This window comes from Natator depressus, chromosome 5 (genome assembly GCF_965152275.1).
Source record: "Natator depressus isolate rNatDep1 chromosome 5, rNatDep2.hap1, whole genome shotgun sequence".
Taxonomy (NCBI): domain Eukaryota; kingdom Metazoa; phylum Chordata; order Testudines; family Cheloniidae; genus Natator; species Natator depressus.
In genome coordinates, this window is record NC_134238.1 from 100,093,437 (window position 1) to 100,113,335 (window position 19,899).

The window sequence follows — 19,899 nt, forward strand, 5'->3', positions numbered from 1 at the left end:
AGGCCTTGGAATTAGGAATTTGGGTGTGGTCTGATTAGAGCTGGTGAAAACATTTCAAATTTCACATTTTTTTTCAAAGAAAAAAAGACACATTTTTCATGACATTTCCCATTCTTTGTCCAACTCTAGGTCTTTCTCTTCCCTCTCTTGCCTTGCATTTTAGTTTAGCTTGCCATCATGTTTTGCATTATAAACTTTGAACTGAGAGGCAACCCATAATGCATATGGTGGCACATTAAATTCAGTGACACAAGAGGCAGCCAAGGACAACACATTCAGCACATACAGGTTAAGTGCTGAAATAGCTGGTCTCACCGGCGAATCACAATATGAAATAGTAACAGTGGTGCTTCCAACATGCTCAAATGAAGGGAGAAAACTCTCATTTCCTTAGAGCCTACAGGAGGTGATGAAACACGACACCAACCAGTGCTGTCCAGAGCCACCATTTGGAGGTCCTTCTTGTCTCCCTTCTCTGAAAACTGTCATTTCTCCCAGTCCATCACTGGGCAACAGTGCCGGCATACTCACCGTTTGACTTCAACCATTTTTTGGAATGGAGGTAACTTTCCAGCATCCTCTCATTGAACAGCATGTAACCCATAGGTTCAGAAATAACCACATCGACGTTCTCTGGTAAAGAGATTTCCTCAATTTTACCTGATAAAACCATGATCTTATCAGAGAGGTTGTTACTTCTCACTAGTATCTGGAAAAAGAGTAAAAGGGGGGGAAATAAAACAAGCATGTTAGCTTCTTTGGTTATGCATGGTTCTACCAGAAGTCTCTGGGTAATGTGAAACCCTCTGAATTGTTCAGTATCTAGTAACTTCATCAGCCTTTGAAAAGCCTGCACTGCAATTAAACCTTAAAAAATGGTACAGACTCATGCCTTACTAAAAGAAAGTTTCTAAATACTCTGATGAGAGCAAACTCATAGAAGTGTGCAGAATCAGCAAGTTGCAGTACAAGTTACATCATCTTTTAAGAAATAATTAGAATCAATATCTAGAAGAAAAGAATACAACACGCGCGCACACAGAGAAAGACGGAAGTTAATATCCACTACAGAAGAACACACAGTAGAGATCTTTAAGATTCTTCAAAAGAGTTCTAGAAAAGGCTATTCCTAACTGATCTACACACTCATAAATGCATGAATATTCTCAGGGGATGAATGTTCTCAGACACGGAGGAAAGTCTGAGGCATGATGTTTCTAAACAAAAACAAAACAAGGAATACCTTTTATAGAGCATGCACAATCCCCAGGTACCATGTGCAGAATCCTATGCAGGCTGAGAACCTCAGGGCAAACTTTTCTTAACTTTTTGATCTACATTTCTTTCATCTGAACAAGAGAAACTGACTCAGAATTTAGGTACTGGGTGGCAAGGTGTTTGGGGAAGGAATAATCTCTCTAAAGTCACTCTGATTAGAAATGTATGTCATATTTATCTGTAATGTACCTTGGCACTCAGAGAACACGTCTTCAAAGCAAGCACCAAAATCTGTTTAGACAATGTTTAGAATTTGCCTGTAGGATACAAATACATACTGTGTGATACATACTGATAACATTATCTCGTGTGAACCAGTCTGAATGGGGAAAGGTTGTGCACGGGGATGCTGTACCCTGGAGCACGGCTCTGTGGGGGCACCTACTGCAACAGCACAGTGGGAGGAGATTCAGAATGGGACAGGGGCAAGCCAGGAGAAGCAACCATACAAATCCCTTGGCCAAAAATACAGTTACAGACAGCACAGTGGGGCTGCAGCTGCCAGCAAAGCCTTGAGGCTGCACCAGAGGTGGCATAGAGGCTGTGTATCCTGTCCCTGGATTGAAAGACACCTTCACCCCAATCCTGACACCCTGGATTGAAAGACACCCAAACCCATTTCCTGCTTTGTGTATGGAGGGGGGGGGACCATGATTTGAGTCTGTGCATCCTGCATTATAATGTAGACCACAGAAAAAAGGAGAAAGTTGGGGGAAAGAAATCTTCTACATGAAGCCATGTGGATTCCCAAGAAAAAAGCTGATTAGAAGAGACAAACCTCCCGATGTTTAAGTTTAGTTCAGGTGCTAGTGGAAGAGATCTTCAAACTTATTTCCACAATTCATTGTCAGAGAAAAGACTGTTCAGTGGCTGGAGTAAGCCACTAGCAATGAGTTGTTTGAGCTATAATTAACAGGAACCAGGAACAGAAGACAGGGAAAGGCAGCATGTATCCCCAGGAGTCAAAACAGATATTCATGTTAGAACTCAATTGGCAAACCCTACTGAGTTTGCCCCCATGAAAACAGCCTTTTATTGAACTTGATCCAACAGACAGACGTAGTTTTCTGAGTCTGGTTTCTGATATACGATTATGGGCACATATGGTATTGCCCTAGGTACATGTCTTGTTCCTCTTCAATTTTGTATTTGCTTGTAAACTTTTGGAACAGTGTTCATAGAGGCCATTCAGCTAGTTTACCAGTCTTGTCCATTTTGTCAACAGTTCAATAGCAAGGTTATTTAAAATGTGACTAGAGTGTTCTAAGAAGGCAAGGTACAATTCTTCAGCATCATGTATTTTTTTTTCAAACCCAACACAAAGAACACATTATTGCTGATATCCAAGAAAATTAGTTTAATTAAAGCTCCTTAATTAATGAGTGAAGGGGTAATTTATTTAATCATATTTGTAACCAAAAGAAATCATTAAAGTGTTTTTTTTTTCACATGGAAGTCAAAGTAGCACACAATTTCTTCCTGGTAAGATAATGTTCTTGCTAAGGTAGTTATAAAAAATGTAATAAGTATCATCTTCCCTTTACATGGTTCTTTTCACTTTGAAGGATGCCAAAACTCTTTATGAACTATATACTACCTATGAATCCCTTTCACTCCTAACTCTGGGATGGAACACAGCAGATGTAGAGCAAACTGCACAACAGTTTAGGGCAGGAAGTGAAAACAAATACCACATCCAATCAAAACTACAGAGTGAATTGGGCTGGTAGGTAGAATGTAATAACCCAAACTAACATTTGTCCAATCCCACCCCCCACCCAAACTGAAACACACAGACCTATTATTGTGAATGCTGCTGCCTGATTCCCCCGCTTCTCCATCACAGCCTCAAATATTCAGGAATTGGTTCATATCTTACCCAAAACACAGCACATCTGTAACAGCATGGTGTCCCCTAAAGCCAATATGCACTCAGCTGGAAGAGTGCCATCTAATGAATCATCATCTTCACTTCCTGCAAGACCCTGCATTTATTTGGAGGACTCTCACCCAAATCCTGTCCAGGACTAACCCTGCTTAGCCAGACAAATTTGAGAACACAACCTGTGGTAAGCTTATCTTCCTGAAAACACCATCCTAGCCACTATGGATGTAGAAGCCCTCTACACCAACATTCCACACAAAGATGGACTACAAGCTGTCAGGAACAGCATCCCTGGTAGCTGAACTTTGTGACTTTGTCCTCACACACAACTATTTCACCTTGGGGACAACGTATACCTTCAAATCAGCAGCACTGCCATGGGTACTCTCATGGCCCCACAGTATGCCAACATTTTTATGGCTGACTTAGAACAACGCTTCCTCAGCTCTCGTCCCCTAATGTCCCTACTCTACTTGCGCTACATTGATGACATCTTCATCATCTGGACCCATGGAAAAGAAGCCCTTGAGGAATTCCACCATGATTTCAACAATTTCCATCCCACCATCAACCTCAGCCTGGTCCAGTATACACAAGAGATCCACTTCCTGGACACTACAGTGCTAATAAACAATGGTCACATAAACACCACCCTATACCGGAAACCTACTGACCGCTATTCCTACCTACATGCCTCCAGCTTTCACCCTGATCACACCACACGATCCATCGTCTACAGCCAAGCTCTACGATACAACCGCATTTGCTCCAACCCCTCAGACAGAGACAAACACCTACAAGATCTCTATCAAGCATTCTTATAACTACAATACCCACCTGCTGAAGTGAAGAACCAGATTGACAGAGCCAGAAGAGTACCCAGAAGTTACCTACTACAGGACAGGCTCAACAAAGAAAATAACAGAACGCCACTAGCCATCACCTTCAGCCCCCAACTAAAACCTCTCCAACACATCATCAAGGATCTAAAACCTATCCTGAAGGACGACCCATCACTCTCACAGATCTTGGGAGACAGGCCAGTCCTTGCTTACAGACAGCCCCCCAGCCTGAAGCAAATACTCACCAGCAACCACACACCACACAACAGAACCACTAACCCAGGAAACTACCCTTGCAACAAAGCCCGTTGCCAACTGTGTCCACATATCTATCCAGGAGACACCATCATAGGGCCTAATCACATCAGCCACACTATCAGAGGCTCATTCACCTGCACATCTACCAATGTGATATACGCCATCATGTGCCAGCAATGCCCCTCTGCCATGTACAATGGCCAAACTGGACAGTCTCTACGTAAAAGAATAAATGGATACAAATCAGACGTCAAGAATTATAACATTCAAAAACCAGTTGGAGAACACTTCAGTCTCTTTGGTCACTCGATTACACACCTAAAAGTTGCAATTCTTCAACAAAAAAACTTCAAAAACAGACTCCAACGAGAGACTGCTGAATTGGAATTAATTTGCAAACTGGATACAATTAACTTAGGCTTGAATAAAGACTGGGAGTGGATGGGTCATTACACAAAGTAAAACTATTTCCCCATGTTTATTCCCGCTCCCGTGCTGTTCCTCAGACTATCTTGTCAACTGCTGGAAATGGCCCACCTTGATTATCACTACAAAAGATTTCCTTCTACCCCCTGCTCTTCTGCTGGTAATAGCTCACCTCACCTAATCACTCTCGTTACAGTGTGTATGGTAACACCCATTGTTTCATGTTCTCTGTGTATATAAATGTCCCCACTGTATTTTCCACTGAATGCATCCGATGAAGTGAGCTGTAGCTCACGAAAGCTTATGCTCAAAATAAATTTGTTAGTCTCTAAGGTGCCACAAGTCCTCCTTTTCTTTATATGACTCTGTTTTCCATTGCTTTTCACTTTGCTAAACTTTAACAATCCAGGTTGAAATTTTCAGTGCTGGCTGTCTGCCCTCAGATTGAAAATTTTTGGAAAATTTCAGTTGAAACGGTTCAGCCATTTCTCACGATGAAATTAGGGAAAATTCACTGATTTGCCCACGTAAAAAAATTCTCAGAACCATTTTGCTGAAAAGCTTTAGCACATCCATTCTCTAGAGGAGGAATTTGAAAATTGGCTGGGGAGTCACCCTAATGACAGGGATGTGTCTTTTGCTAGCCCTTTGAAAATTCACCCACATTTGGCCAAATTACGAGCCTCTGGGGGAAAAAAAAATCATAGGTCACACATGCTCAGTAGAGACTTACTTGTTTGAGAGGCAGCTAGAGTCGCTAAAGATTTGATCCGTATCGAGCATGCTCCAGCTACAGGGGGCTGGGCAGAATTTTCCCACAATTGCTCCTCCCAGCTGCCAGGAACAGCGGTGGCTTAAGGTATAGGAACTAGGAGCTCCTGTGCTGTTAGTGCCCCAAGGTAGTGCCCAGGTGGAGTGGAGAAGGAGAAAGCCACCTGACTGGTATACTGAGGAGTGAGGGCTCGATGCAGGAGCCAGAGAGTGGGGGGAAGCACCAAGGGATGGGGGCAGGAACAGAGGGGGACAAAGGCAGGCTGGGGGAACAGCAGCAGAACGGTCTATAACCACTAGAGAAAACTCTCTTCCAGGACCTACAATTGAACCCAGGAGTTCTAAGTCTCAAACCCGGTGCTGTTGCCAATTTAAGCTGCATCTCCAATAGGAAGGTTCACTGATACAGCTATACCTGTACAGGTATACTGGGCTTCAGCTAATACACTGGCAAACTCTCTCATCCCCTTCTAGCAGCTGGTAGGCATACAAGATAATAGACTCCTACTGCTCCCCAGTTACACAACCAGCTCAAGTATTAGAGGTTTGTTCTGTGGATCTAAAGATTTGAACCCTGCTGAGCCTAGTTAAGGGTCAATATGATTCCATGTGACAATTTCAGAGGTGTGTGTGTGTGTGTGTTTGTTTTAAATTAGGAAATTGCATTTAAAACTATATTAAAAGATTATGGTTGCAAAGTCAAACACTCAAAAATTAGGAAATGCCAAATTCCCACAAATGTGCAATCTTTAGTTCAGCCAGCCTTGGGTATATGCATGATGACATAATATGTGATCATGTAATTAAAGACTATTTTTTCTACTGGCCCCCTGCCTCATTCAGTACACAAGGATGGATCTACTCTGGGAATGAACCAGGATTGTGTAGTAAGGAGGACTGTTGCCTGTAAGACCCCTGCCTCATTTGTTGCAGAAGTTTGAAGTTGCATAGTGAATGAAGCAGAGGATTGCAGAAAGAAAAAGGATTATCTCATGGTTAAGGCAGCTGAATGCTGTCCTGGAGAACTGGATCCTAACCCTGCCTCTGCCACAGAGTTCCTATGTGATGCTGGGCAATTCACTTGAACCAAACTTCACAGGCAGTCACTAATTGTGTGTTCCATATTTTCTTGGTGCCCGAGACATTTGAGGCCAGATTTATAGAGTTCATGACTGCAACTGACCTCAACAGGAACTGTGCTCTATAGTGGGGCGCTTACATTGGCCAGAGACAAATTTGAGCGTAGACACGTGCACAACTAGGTCAATGTAAGATGACTTATGTTGACCTAATTTTGTAGCGTAGACCAGGCCTAATTCGGTGACTATATTTTGCCCTCTTTTGGCCCTGGTTTTTACTGGAAGTAGGAGCTATAAATATTTCAGATGTATTCATATAGTAGGCTTATGTTTATGAATCTATTGTAACTTTCATCTCTCTCATCTCCAGAAATTTTATCTAGGAGAAAAAGGGGGACACAATTTGGGATGTAAAATCCTTAACTCCAAAGTATTTAGTGCAGTTTGATTGGTGATTCTGCCTTTTCATCTCATGACATAAGCCACTGACAAGAGTTCCAACTAGTGTTAAATTCCAGGTGCAAAAATATAATTTGAGGTTAAAAAAATGGAACTATGTGACAACTCTAACCTTCAAAATGGTAAGTTCTTTATGACTTTACAATTAAAATTTTACTGTCATAGCAGGTGAGTTCCATCCTACGTCAGTAGCAACCAAAAGTTATTAGCATCTGATAGCTGTTCTATGACCTAGGTGAAATAACTTCAGTGGTCTCAGTTCAGTTTCTGACAGCCAGGTGTTTTTCCCTTTAAAATCTGGCACCTACATTGGGACTAATTGATTCCCTTGTTGATACAGACAGACGGAGGTTTGAACAGGTGTAGAGGTGCCATGATTCCCCCAGATCAATCGAGACATTGGCAGGGCAGTGTGAGAAAGCTGTCCCTGCTATTGCCCGTGATGTACTTCTTAGATGGCAGTCCTCTGGTTATCCATGTATCTCTTGGGCCGTCATAAGAACATTAGAACAACCATATGGGGTCAGACCAATGGTCCATCTAGCCCAGTATCCTGTCTTCTGACAGTGCTCAGTGCCAAGTGCTTCAGAGGGAGTCAACAAAACAGGGCACTTTATCGAGTGATCCATCCCCTGTCATCCAGTCCCAGCATCGAGCAGCCAGATATTTAGTGCCCCCTCCAGGCCTGTAGAATGCTTGACCCTCACAAGGAGGAAAAAGAAAAGGACTCAGGATGATAGGTTCAGTGAGAACCTGCAAGCCAGTCCTGCATCAAACCATGAGCAAAGGGCCTTGAGGGTGAACATGGCAGACACCATGGAGAAGGACAGAGTGGAGAGGAGACAGGCCCAGGAGTCCCAGCAGGAAAAGTAGACGAAGATGCACCAGGACATAATGGGGCTTCTCTGGAAGCAAATACACACTCTTTTGTTGCCCTACAGGTTCAACAGTCATGGCCTCATCATCCTTTGCAATCAGTGGAGAACTGCATCACAGCACTTCCCTACACTTCCCAACATTCCACATGGCAACAGAGGCCACATCCCTATCACTACAACCGCACCACGGGAATGGTAAGGACAACCCCAGCTTCCCTTACACTGACCTATGAGAGCCACAGTTACTTTATGTGTAGCCAAAATGGCCTGGAATGGACATGAATATTCTTTCCCCTTGTTAAGTTCTGTTCCATTAATTTATTTTTAAAAGCTTTATTGTGTTTGTTTTGGACTTGCATGCACATGTTTTGCACTGGTTTTGGTACACAGGGAATTTCTATTTTTTGGAAATTAATTCATCTTCTTTGCTTCACAACACGTACTCCAGAATGCCTAGAGCTACTCAAAGCACTTACAGCTTCTTATTGTAACGGGCCACAGAACTCATAAGTTCAGTGAAAAACACAGTGTACGTATTAAAAATATACAGCAAGCCCCACATAATTCAGAGGTGCATTAAAAGACATTTATATTGATAAATATTCACCAAGCACTAGACAACTCCTTCCTAATAGCCCCCCAAAAAAACTTTAGGGCCAGCTAAAGCATGGTTCACCAAACCCCATTACTGTGGCTGACTGTTAAAGTGCTCTTTCAAGGTCTCCCTCAGCAGCATAGCTCTGCACTGAGTTCTTCTAATAGCCTTTGCGTCTGGCTGTTCAAACTCAGCAGCTCCCCACCTCTGCCCTTCACCCCAGCAGTAACTCCCCCCCTCCCCTTTGCCTCACCAATATCACTCAGGACACAACAAGCAGCTATAATCATTGGGATATTTTTCTCACTGAGATCCAATCTTGTGAGTTACCACCACCAGTGGCTCTTCAATCTACCAAAAACACATTCAACTGTCCTCTGGCACCTGCTGAGCTGGTAGCTGAATCTTCCCTCGGTGCTGTCAAGGAGTCCCCAAGGATCTCTATTGGCATTTCAACATTGCCAGTGGTAATCTGCCAGGTGGGAAAGAACGTCCCTGTCTGCAGTTTTCTGAACAGTCCCATATTCTTAAAGATGTGAGCATCCCGCATCTTCCCAGACCAGCCCACACAGACGTCAGTGAAGCATCCCTGGTGATCCACCAATGCTTGCATAACCATAGGAAAGCAGCCCGTTTTGTTGATGTACTCTGAGGCAAGGTGGGCTAGTGGCAAAATAGGGATGTGTGGGTCACCCATTACTGCAAAACCATCCACTATGTCCTGCACATTGCTGAGAGTTACAGCCCTGCGTAGCAAGAGACAATTAATGGCCCTGTACGTTTGCATGACAACGGCTCCCACTGTGGATTTTCTAACTCCAAAGTGATTGCCCACACTCCGGTAGCAAATCTGGCACTGCAAGGTTCCACACGGCAATTGTCATTTGCTTCTCCACAATCAATGCCACGCACATTCTGGTCTCCCAGCGCTGGAGGGTGGGGCGAGCTCAGCACACTGATCCAGAAACGTGGTCTTTCACATCCAGAAGTTCTGCAGCCACTGCTTGCCATCCCAAACCTGCATTACAACATGATCCCACCAGCCAGTGCTCGTTTCTCAGGCCCAAAAGCAGTGCTCCACTGTCTGCAGCTGCTCCGGGAATGCCAACAATCACCTTGAATCAGTTTTGTGATGTCCTTCAACAAACCATCCTCAAAGAAATAGTCATCTCCCCTAATACTGGGGTTCTTCTTGTGGGTCTGCACATATTGCAGGATTGCGCATCCTCTGCTTGAAAGGCTCATGACAACAGCGCAGAGCTGTGTGAGCTCCGTGCTTCGGTCAGAAATAGCGGACAGTAAAATGCTGTGGAGGTTTCTGGGATTTTAAACAAGGTATGAAAATTGCAGGAAATGGATGGCACATGAGGAGAACCTGATCCCTTGCTCCCAGTCACCCTGCACGATTTGTTTTTACCCCGCCATGCATTGCTAATATCTCCCAAAAGACAGTACCCAGGATGATTGCAAGGGGCACACTGACTGGAAGCAATATGGTTAGTGGCAGCACCAGTGCAAGGAACCAAATATGCATGTGCATGAGCAATATGCTAACTGCAGTGGCTTTATGACAACGTAACTATCATTGACTAAAAATGCAGATATGGCCTAACTTGACTACTGGCAACAACAAACCCTATGAGAAGCAAAATCAGCTTAGTCCAGATTGGTGTAGCCAAGACAGAGACATGATCTATAACAAGAACTTCTAATTTATAATCTCTAATACACCAGTCAAACATACTGGAAATGTTTTGCAATCCAAAGATATTTCTATTAACAACTAATGTGGATCCACTGATCAGGTAGAGACAGGGGAGCTCCTGTTTTTTAAGAAAAATGAGTCTGGGACCTATTTCTTGACCCTCGTTTCAAGCACCCTGCCCCCCAGACTCCCAAAATGGATCTCCAGTTGTTCATACTGATCTCTTGCTAAAATAGGTTGGCTGTGAAACCTTTTTAACTAGGGACTGCTTATTTAAATATACACACCCATATTGAAAATACTTTTGATTTCATGTACATGGCAAGTGCCGAGTGAGAGCAGCACAAGTTTGTCATGAGCATACAACAAGGTACCCAAACAGGCTAGAGCTTTACTGGAACTGGTGACATTGGGCAAGAAATATGATGCAAAATGAGACTATATTTATACACGCATTGACAGTGTGATAGTCTCCTACACAGCATATCACAAATTCCTGCAATAACCAACCTTGCCCATAACCGAAATAGACATGCTTTTATTGTGTACATCAACGTATTTAAACTAAAGAAACAAAATACTTGGGAAGTTTCAGTGTTTCATAATAAAGAAAAGGTTTACAAAGAAAACAGAACATTCCATCTCTTTTCCCCCTCCTCTCCCTTTGATTTTTCAGAGAATGAACAGTGGGTATGTGTGTGTATTGTTATAATAGCAACAGTATGCAGCCAGTGACCTAGATTTCAGAACAATATGAGAGCAGGGCAAGACGACATTGATGAAAAGATAAGACTGTACACACACATTCCACAAAACAAAATACAACAGTTACATTACTCTCTGATGTAATTCCAATGATTTCAAAGGAGTTGCATCAATCTGCCACCAACTGAGGGTATGTTAGTGTTTTGGTAATTTTTTTCCCTTCATCTTTTTTATGCAGCATTCATGACACATTCAAGTCCTAGTCAAACAGGTGGCCCTTTCTTTCATCAGCGAAGAGTTTCTTGACTAATCTCAAATACATAAAGGTAACAACAGATCTCTCAGGTACATCCCTCTTCTCTTCAGGAGCCCTAACCTGCTTCCATTGAAGCCATGGCAAACTCCCACTGAATTAAACGGAAGCATGATCAGGACCAGGTGTTGTACAATAAACTTCTGACCTATGATAATTATTGAGGACCAGTTATACCATCTCATCCTCCACCTGGCTTTCTCCAGAGAAACCCCACTACATCTATTATACTCTGATACCTGATAATTAAGAATATATTCCCTCTCTCTCAGCTCATACTGGTATATTAAACAAAATACTGTAGCTTCCCCTATGTAACAGTGGTTTTCTTCTTGCTTATTATAGAACTTTGTAATTTGATTTTAAGAACACAAATTTCTCCAAAGTACAATGCATCTCACAAAGACATGACAAGCAGTATAAAATATTTCATATATTCTAAAAAGTAGTCTGTTTGCTAAGCCTGCCACAGGGCTTTGTCAAAATGGAAAAGTGACAGCAGCCTTAGCAATTAATATAACTATAATATAAAATATAAATATTGAGTAGACAGCTTTTTACTTATTGATTTGGTAGCCAGAACTTTTTGAGATTCCTCTTAGGAATTGTGGACACAATTGCAATTGTCAGAGAGAAAACCATGTCTTCTTATCTGAAAATGGGCACACACAAGTTTCAGAACAGAATTTAAGTTTAACTTTTTTAAACAAAGGATCTAATTCTTCAAACCTTTACTCACACATGTTGTTCTTACTTTTGTGAGTACTCTTATGCACACAAAAATTATTCAACTGAGTAAGAGTATGCAGGATCAGCTATAAATTAGTTATAGCACAAACTAATTTTAAAAACGCACAACATGTATACAATGCCAACTTGAAATCTTTTCAATTTTGAAAACTGAATTAAATGGTCATTTCCAATGCTACCCCTGATCATGGATCCCTTTGCCATTTGGGATTTTTTCCAATCACACTTCCTGTTAATATATTAAATTTTTCCCTCCTTGGTAGCCATACGAAAGACAAACAAACAAAAAAGGAAAGTTGACTATACAGAGAAAGCACTGAAACTCATTACACAAAATTGCTATCAAGTGCACAAAATAAACAAACTGAAAACTCTAATCTTTCTTTTATAGAAATTTTAGGTGCTACTTGTAACAACAGTTCATAAAAAATTGAACTCAAATGCAGCTTTTACATTTAACACTTTCACACAATTTCTAATTCGGCTCTGATAAAACCTTCGATATCCGCTCATATTTTAGTCACTTATTACTATTTTTTTTTAAATCAGCAAAGGAACCAATCTTAAATGCTAACATTCACATTTCAGCTATTTTTGATGGAATCCTCTTTTCAAGAATGCAGGTAGCTGTGATTATTTTGTAAACAATAGGGGAAAAGAACTATGGAGGTGAAAGGCCAATGGCTCAAAACTATCCATGAGCATCATTCTGAGAGAGAAAAATGCAGTCATTGGAGGGCAGTCTTCTCTATTCCCAGTAGGGTTCACAGGCTGGTTAATGGCTCATAATTATCATTCACTATGTGTATTGCAGTAGCACCTAACAGCCTCAGTCATGGACCAGGACCCCATTGTGGTAGGGGCCGTGTAAGCATAGAACAAAAAGATGGTCCCTCCCCCAAAGAGCTCACAATGAAAGTAATGGATCTACAGTACCTAAGGCAATTGATCAATCTAACAATATTATCATGGACTCCTGATTTTCATCTAACTACCAGATGGTCATCTACCAATGCAGTCCAAGTTTGTACTCGGACTGATAAAATTCAAGAGGATCAGAGGCATTTAGATATTCAGAATTTTCTCACCACAGCTTTCTCAATTATCTAAGCCAGGAACAGGAAGCTACATAGCAAAGGCCAGATACTCTGCTCTAGCTAACCTGGGCTCAGTGAGTGATCAGGCCGGGGGAGAAGCAAACGTGCTTCCATGCCACCTTTGCAGTACCCTAATCCTGGGACTACTTCAGCCCCAGCTCACATCCCCTTTTCAATCACTGCACAGTGTTCACTGAGTATAGAGAAGCATGTAGGAGCCACTAGGCTGGCTATAGAGCACATACAAATTTCCATGTACACTGGGGGAATCCTCAGGAGGACACTTAGTGGCTTCATGGTTCTTTTGTGCACCTGGAGCAGGGACAATGATCTGGCCTGGGAGAAACAGTTTACCACATCCTCAGCATCCAGTTGTGTTTTTCTGAGCCACAGTCATACAACAGCTTCCTCAAGAGAAGCCAACAACTTGCCCCTCCTAAGGGAGGAAATGACATACTCTCAAGCCTTTACCCAGTGACACTCTGTGCTGCAAAGTCCCTCAGACACCTGTTTTCCGTCACCATTTTACATAAGCCCGACAAAACAGCACTGGATATTAACACTCAGTGGAGCAGATGAGATAACTGCAATATTTTCATGGTAAATTGTTTGCTAAGACATATTAATGTAAATAACTGAAAATGCAAACAGGTGCAGTTTGTCTATTTGTTGCTCGGTTTACAATATGATATAAATAAATATTAGGTAAACACTACACTACAAACAGGTGCAAGTGTTATGCTGCTGTCACCATTTATACTTCATCTCTGCTGAAGTGGCAACTGCTCCCAACTCATGTGAAACACCTTTCTCAATTACATTAGCTGTATAGCACGCATGGGCATGTACACACAAATCAATCCTCTCAAGGCTACCCAGTTTTTTTAGTAGATCTGTACCCTCACTGTTAGTAGTGGAAGCAGCTAAATGGCAGCCTTAAGAATAATTAATTCTACACAAATCTCTTCTTCTTGATTCTCTCATAAGATTAGTCACCATGCAGCTCCCAGAAGGGCTTTCTTTTACTGGTACCGCACAGCAAACACACTTGGATTCCACGAGGACTCATTTTTTATTTCTGATGATCCCATCACTAGCCTCTGCAGTTTAATCATTTTAAACTCATGCATCGTAACCCTTTCTTCCCGTTTATTCAAGTGCTCTACATAAAAAAAAAAGTTCAGCCCAATAATGCTATTTTCCCCCCGTGGCCTTACATGAGCTGCTTAGAATAACTAGGGTGACCATATGTTTGGTTTTGGCCAGGACAGTCCCTTTTTTAAGCCCTGTCCCTGCTGTCTTGACTTTTTTTTTTTGCTCTTGCCAGCCTCGCACAGGGGCCAGTCAGTGTTTTGGTGAGCAGTGATGCTAGTCCTGTGCGGGCTGGGCTTCGGCGAGCAGCTCGGGCCAACACTGTGCTGGGGACAGGGGGAAAGGGAGGGGTGCTCGGGCAATTTCCTTTGGGAAATATGGTCACCCTAAGAATAACATTTTATGTTTAGACAAATCTAGTATTATTGCCAGGTACCCATTCCTAGTCTTGTTTCCCCTGTTTTTGCCTAATGGATTTACTATAACGAAGTTGGAAGACTGAGATTATGCATTCGTTTCATGGCTCATTCGTACACCACCAAGGACTATTAGCTATACTCCCCCACCTCCCCATGCACCAAAGTGTTTGTTTCCTTGGACAAAGGCTGTTTCAATCTTTTCCCCCTCCTGCAGGCAATGTGACTGTGTGGGGCAGGATTCAGCTGTCAGCAATTGCATATCCAAGGTGTGGAGTCATGGAACAGGAGAAAAGCTGGCACACTGGTCTGAAAACCAGCTAAAGAGCTGGACACACGGGGTTACTATATACTGAAGCTAGAAAGAGGCTACTAACAGATGAATCAGTGCTGGCAGGGATGGAGCCCCTCTTTTATAAATTTTTCCAGTTTGCAGGCAATGTTAACAGGAAGGCACAGCACAGCATGACAGCTATAATCTCATTATTTTAAGCATGGTACACTGTCACTGCATGGGATGAAAAAGAACAAATTATATTGCTTGGATTGTAATAAGGTGTCACATTTGATATCTTTAGGCCAAATTTTCTCCCTTACATGATCTTAAATCCAAAGTAACTCTACTGGCTTCTCTGGAGTTATGCCAGATGTACTCCCGTGGTATGGATCACAGAATCTTTCCCTTTATCTTTCCTGCACAGTTTAGTGAAGCCACAGTAGAAAATGTAAATGCCAGAAAATTAAATTACCAAACACTGAAAAGGTCACAGGAGTACTGCACAGTACAGAGTGAAATAATATTCTTAGAATATTACAAAGGGAAATAGCTTAAACAACTAGATAATTCAGCTATAACCAGCATCTCTCCTTGTGCAACACCCATTACATCTTCCCCCTTAATTGCCCTATTTAGATATCCTATGTAACCATTGCGCATCTGTAGGCAATACAGTATCTCAGTAAAATACTATTGCAATACTTTCTATGGTGCTAATATAAGGAATATGATTTTACTGCAGTCTGCAAATCAGATTATTGCATTATTGTCATATGGCCCACATGAAAGGGGACAGAGCACAGAATGAGCTCACTGCAACTGAATGTGTTGTGTCTTTCTTCAGTTGGCCAGAAGAAAAGGGGTTGTTGTCCCTCTAAGAACCCTACCCCGCTCCCCAGCTGGGTGGCAGAGGTGATAGGAAGGGGGAAATTTACCTGGACAGAACAGGGAGGACAAGAAGTGACTGGACAAGGTGTGTGTGTGTGGGGGTGGGGGCAGTGCCCTCCAGGGACCTGGGGGTGGTATTTATACTCCATGTACTTCCAGAGAAGTCCCCTTTCACAGCAATCAGGTGAGCAGTATTAGCTACTGGGCACATAGGCAGACTGCCAAGTCACCTGGAGCTTCGCAGCTGAGCCTCAGTAGCAGGGCAAGGCTGAGTTGGTATGGAAAGAGGGCCATGCCCCGGGACAAGCTGATGCCCTTGTGCACTCTTTGGCAGCCCGGACACAGACACCAGATGTGGTTATTTTTCACTGTGATGTGGGACAGATCCAGATTTCTGCGTGAGGGTGATGATTATTTGGTCTGAGATGTTACAGAGGAGGGTATGGCAGGAAGCCATAAAGCGGCCACTGGTTGATAAGGCCAGGAGGCACATGAATAGGGAGGTGGCTAAATTCGTATGTCACCAAGATGGATTGGCAATTGCTCACCCGGAAATGTCATATTCGGCACCCACGTTATTCAGGAAGGATGGGGTACCCCTATCCGACCAGAGAGTGGATATATTTTTGGCCCATATGAGGGAATGAATTGGTAAATATCTGGGAACCCAATAAAGGTGAGGAGGAGGCAGCCAAGCTAATTGCTGATGCTTCCTTGTGGCAGGTGTCCAGTACAGGTACACATTACAGAGGGGATAATGGTTCTTTGATCAAATGGATTTGGAAGGGGATTTAGTGGATAGCCTCCCTTAAAGAAGCTAAGGAAGATGGGTTGGAAAGCTAGGGAAGATGTTATAGGGTTCTGAAATCTGGTATGGTGGAGAGAGAAACTCTCCCCCTTTTTCCAGCTCCCTTAATCCTCATACAAATGGAGGGGTGCCATCAGCTGTTCCAAAAAGATGGACGCAATTAAGGAAATAATCATGACTAAGGCTACATTTTAGTCACGGGTAATTTTAATAAAAGTCAAGGACAGTTCACAGGCAGTAAACAAAAATTCATGGCCCGTGACCTCTCCATGACTTTTACCAGTGAATAAAACTTGGGGATGGGCTGCCTGGAGGTCCTGTGGGTGCAAGGGGAGGGCAGCCCGGCTGCTGGGGGGGGGCGGGGGGGCATGGGCCGTGGCACACGGCCCAGGACCCCTGCTGGTGCTGGGGAGGGGGGTTGGCGAGGCCAGCAGGCTTCCTACCTGGCTCCGTGCCTCCTCACCCCAGCAGCAGCAGAGTTTGGGTGTGGGAGGGGGCAAGGAGTTGGGGCACAGGACGGGGTGAGGTGGGCTCTGGGCGGGGCTTACCTGGGGGGCTCCCTGGAAGCGGCAACATCCCCCTTGCTCAGCTGCTAGGTGGAGGCATGGCCAGGCAGCTCTGTGAGTGGTTCCCGGCCAATGGGAGCTGAGAAGCCAAACTGCTGCTGTGGCCGGGGGTGGGGGGACGGGGGACAGGGGCTTGGGGGCATGGTGGCCTAAGACTGCCCTAGCAGTGGCTGGTGCGCCTGGCGCAGGGGCTACCTGAGCTTCCTCTGAGCCATCCACACCGGCCACTAAAGAAGTCACAGAGGTCACGGAATCCGTGACCTCCGTGACAAACTCACAGCCTTAATCATGACTTGCATTATACAATTTATTGTTGGGTACTACCATACACACTGAGTGAATAATGTTGTGGCCTAATTAATCCTCATACATTGCCTCGTCTTTCTTTCAGTGGGGCTAGGACAATCATAGAAACGTAGGGCTTAAAGGGACCTCAAGTCAATTCCCCCACATTGAGGCAGGACCAAGTACATCTAGACAGGTGTTTGTCTAATCTGTTCTTAAAAACCTCCAATTACGTGGATTTCGTAGCCTCCCTTGGAAGCCTATTCCAGCACTTAAGTACCCTTACGGTTAGGAAGTTTTTCCTAATATCTAATTTAAATCTCCCTTGCTGCAGATTAAGCCCATTACATCTTGAACTAGCTTTAGTGGACATAGAGAACAATTGATCATTGTCCTCTTTATAACAGGCCTTATCATATTTGAGGACTTATCAGGTCCCTTGCTCAGTCTTCTGTTCTCAAGACTAAAACATACCAGTTTTTTTAACCTTTCCTCATAAAAGATTTAGAAAATCTGAACTATCATTTTTGTTGTTCTCATCTGGACTCTCTCCAGTTTGTCCACATCTTTCTTAAAATGGGGCCATCAAAACTATACATGGTTCCCCAACTGAGGCCTCATCGCTGCCAAGTAGAGTGGAACAATTATCTTCCGTATCTTACCTATGACATTCCTGTTAAGGCACTCCGAAAAAGCCTTTTCTGCAACTGCATTACATTGTTAGCTCATACTCAATTTGTGATCTACTATAACCCACAGATCCTTTTCAATAGTACTGCCACCTAGCCAATTATTTCCCATTTTGTAGATGTGTGTTTGATTTTTCCTTCCTAAGTTTAATACTTTGCATATGTCTTTACTGAATTTCATCTTGCTGATTTCAGACCAATTCTTTAATTTATCAAAGTTATCTGGAATTCTAATCTTGTCCTTCAAAGCGTTTACAACCCCTCCCAGCTTGGTGTGATCCACAGATTTTATAAACACACTCTCCACTCCATTATTCAAGTAATTAATCAAAATATTGAACGGAACCAGACCCAGGGCTGACCCCTGTAGGATCCCCTAGATACATCTCCCAGTTTGACAGCAAACCATTGATAACCATTCTTTGCGCATAGTTATTCAATCATTTGTGCATTCAGTTTATAATAATTTCATCTAGAACACATTTCCATAGTTTGCTTACGATAATGTTATGTGGGACACCATCAAAAGCTTCATTAAAAATCAAGATATATCATGTCTATTGCTTCCCCCCCAGCCACTGGGCCAGTAACTTTGTCAAAGAAGGAAATTAGGCTAGTTCGGCATGACTTTTTCTTGACAAATTCACGTTGGCTATGACTTATCACTCTATCATCCTCTAGGTGCTTACAAACTGATTGTTAAATAATTTGTTCCAGTATCTTTCCAGGTACTGAAGTTAGGCTGATGTGTTTTAGAAGATAATCATTAATAGTTCCAAGATTGCTTCAGCTAGTTTCTTAGGGTGAATTTCATCAGGCCCTACTGACTTGAATACATCTAACTTATTTAAATATTCTTTAACCTGTTCTCTCCCTATTCTGGCTTGTATTCATTCCCCCTTGTTCTGATTTTGTCCCTACACACTTGTGCTATTCTTTTGTACTCATTCTAAGCAATCTGTCCATGTTTCCACTTGTAAGATTCCTTTTTGATTTTCAGGTAATCAAAGAGCTCCTGAGGCAAAACATAGTTGCCTCTTACTATTCTACTTATCATTCCTTTGTATCAGGATAGTTTGCTGTTGTGCCTTTAATATGGTCTCAGAGAAACTGCAAGCTTGCCTGAACTCCTGTCTCCCCCTTAGATTTTCTTTCTAAGGGACTTTATCTACTAACTCTCTGAGGTTATTAAAGTCTGCTTTTAAAAAAAGTCCATTGCCCTTATTCTGCTGCTCTCACTCCTTCCTTTCCTTAGAATCAGGAAGCCTATCATTTCATGATCACTTTCACTCAAGTTGCCTTCCACCTTCAGATTCACAACCAATTCCTCCCTGTTAGTCAGAATCAAGTTTAAAATGGCTGCCCCCCCAGTTATTTCTTCCATCATCTGAAACAAGAAGTTGTCCCCAACACATTCCAATAAACTTAGTGGACATTTTGTGTTTTTCTGTATTATTTTTCCAACAGATATCTGGGTAAAGTCCCCCACTATTACCAGGTCTATGGATATTTGTTCTAGAAATGCCTCAATAAATTTAACTTGTTAATTTCACATCCTACAGTATATACTTTGGACATCTGAAACAGATTGCAAGAAATACCACAAGAGGAATGATGACTGTAACCAGGAAGAAACTGATAGAAACTAATCCATTCTTGCTATAACCAGGCGTTATATATTAGAACATTGCTAATGAAGACTCACTGTGTTACTAGATTTTGAAAACTAGTATGTAAAAAACAGCACAATAAAAATGTTAAGGTTACTGAACCACTCAGTGTGGTTTATTTAACAAATTATTTTTGCCAAATTATAACATTTCATAGTGTATTAGTC

At 42.6% G+C, this 19,899-nt stretch overlaps 1 protein-coding gene across 1 annotated transcript in view; it reads right to left on the bottom strand.

Annotated features, from left to right (window-relative positions):
• LOC141987705 (histone-arginine methyltransferase CARM1-like) overlaps positions 1 to 19,899 on the bottom strand; it is a 136,335-nt gene that overhangs the window by 33,831 nt on the left and 82,605 nt on the right. The window contains exon 6 of the mRNA XM_074953304.1: positions 532 to 709. Within this exon, the coding sequence (XP_074809405.1) occupies positions 532 to 709 (178 nt within the window). The remainder of the gene's footprint in view (positions 1 to 531; positions 710 to 19,899) is intronic.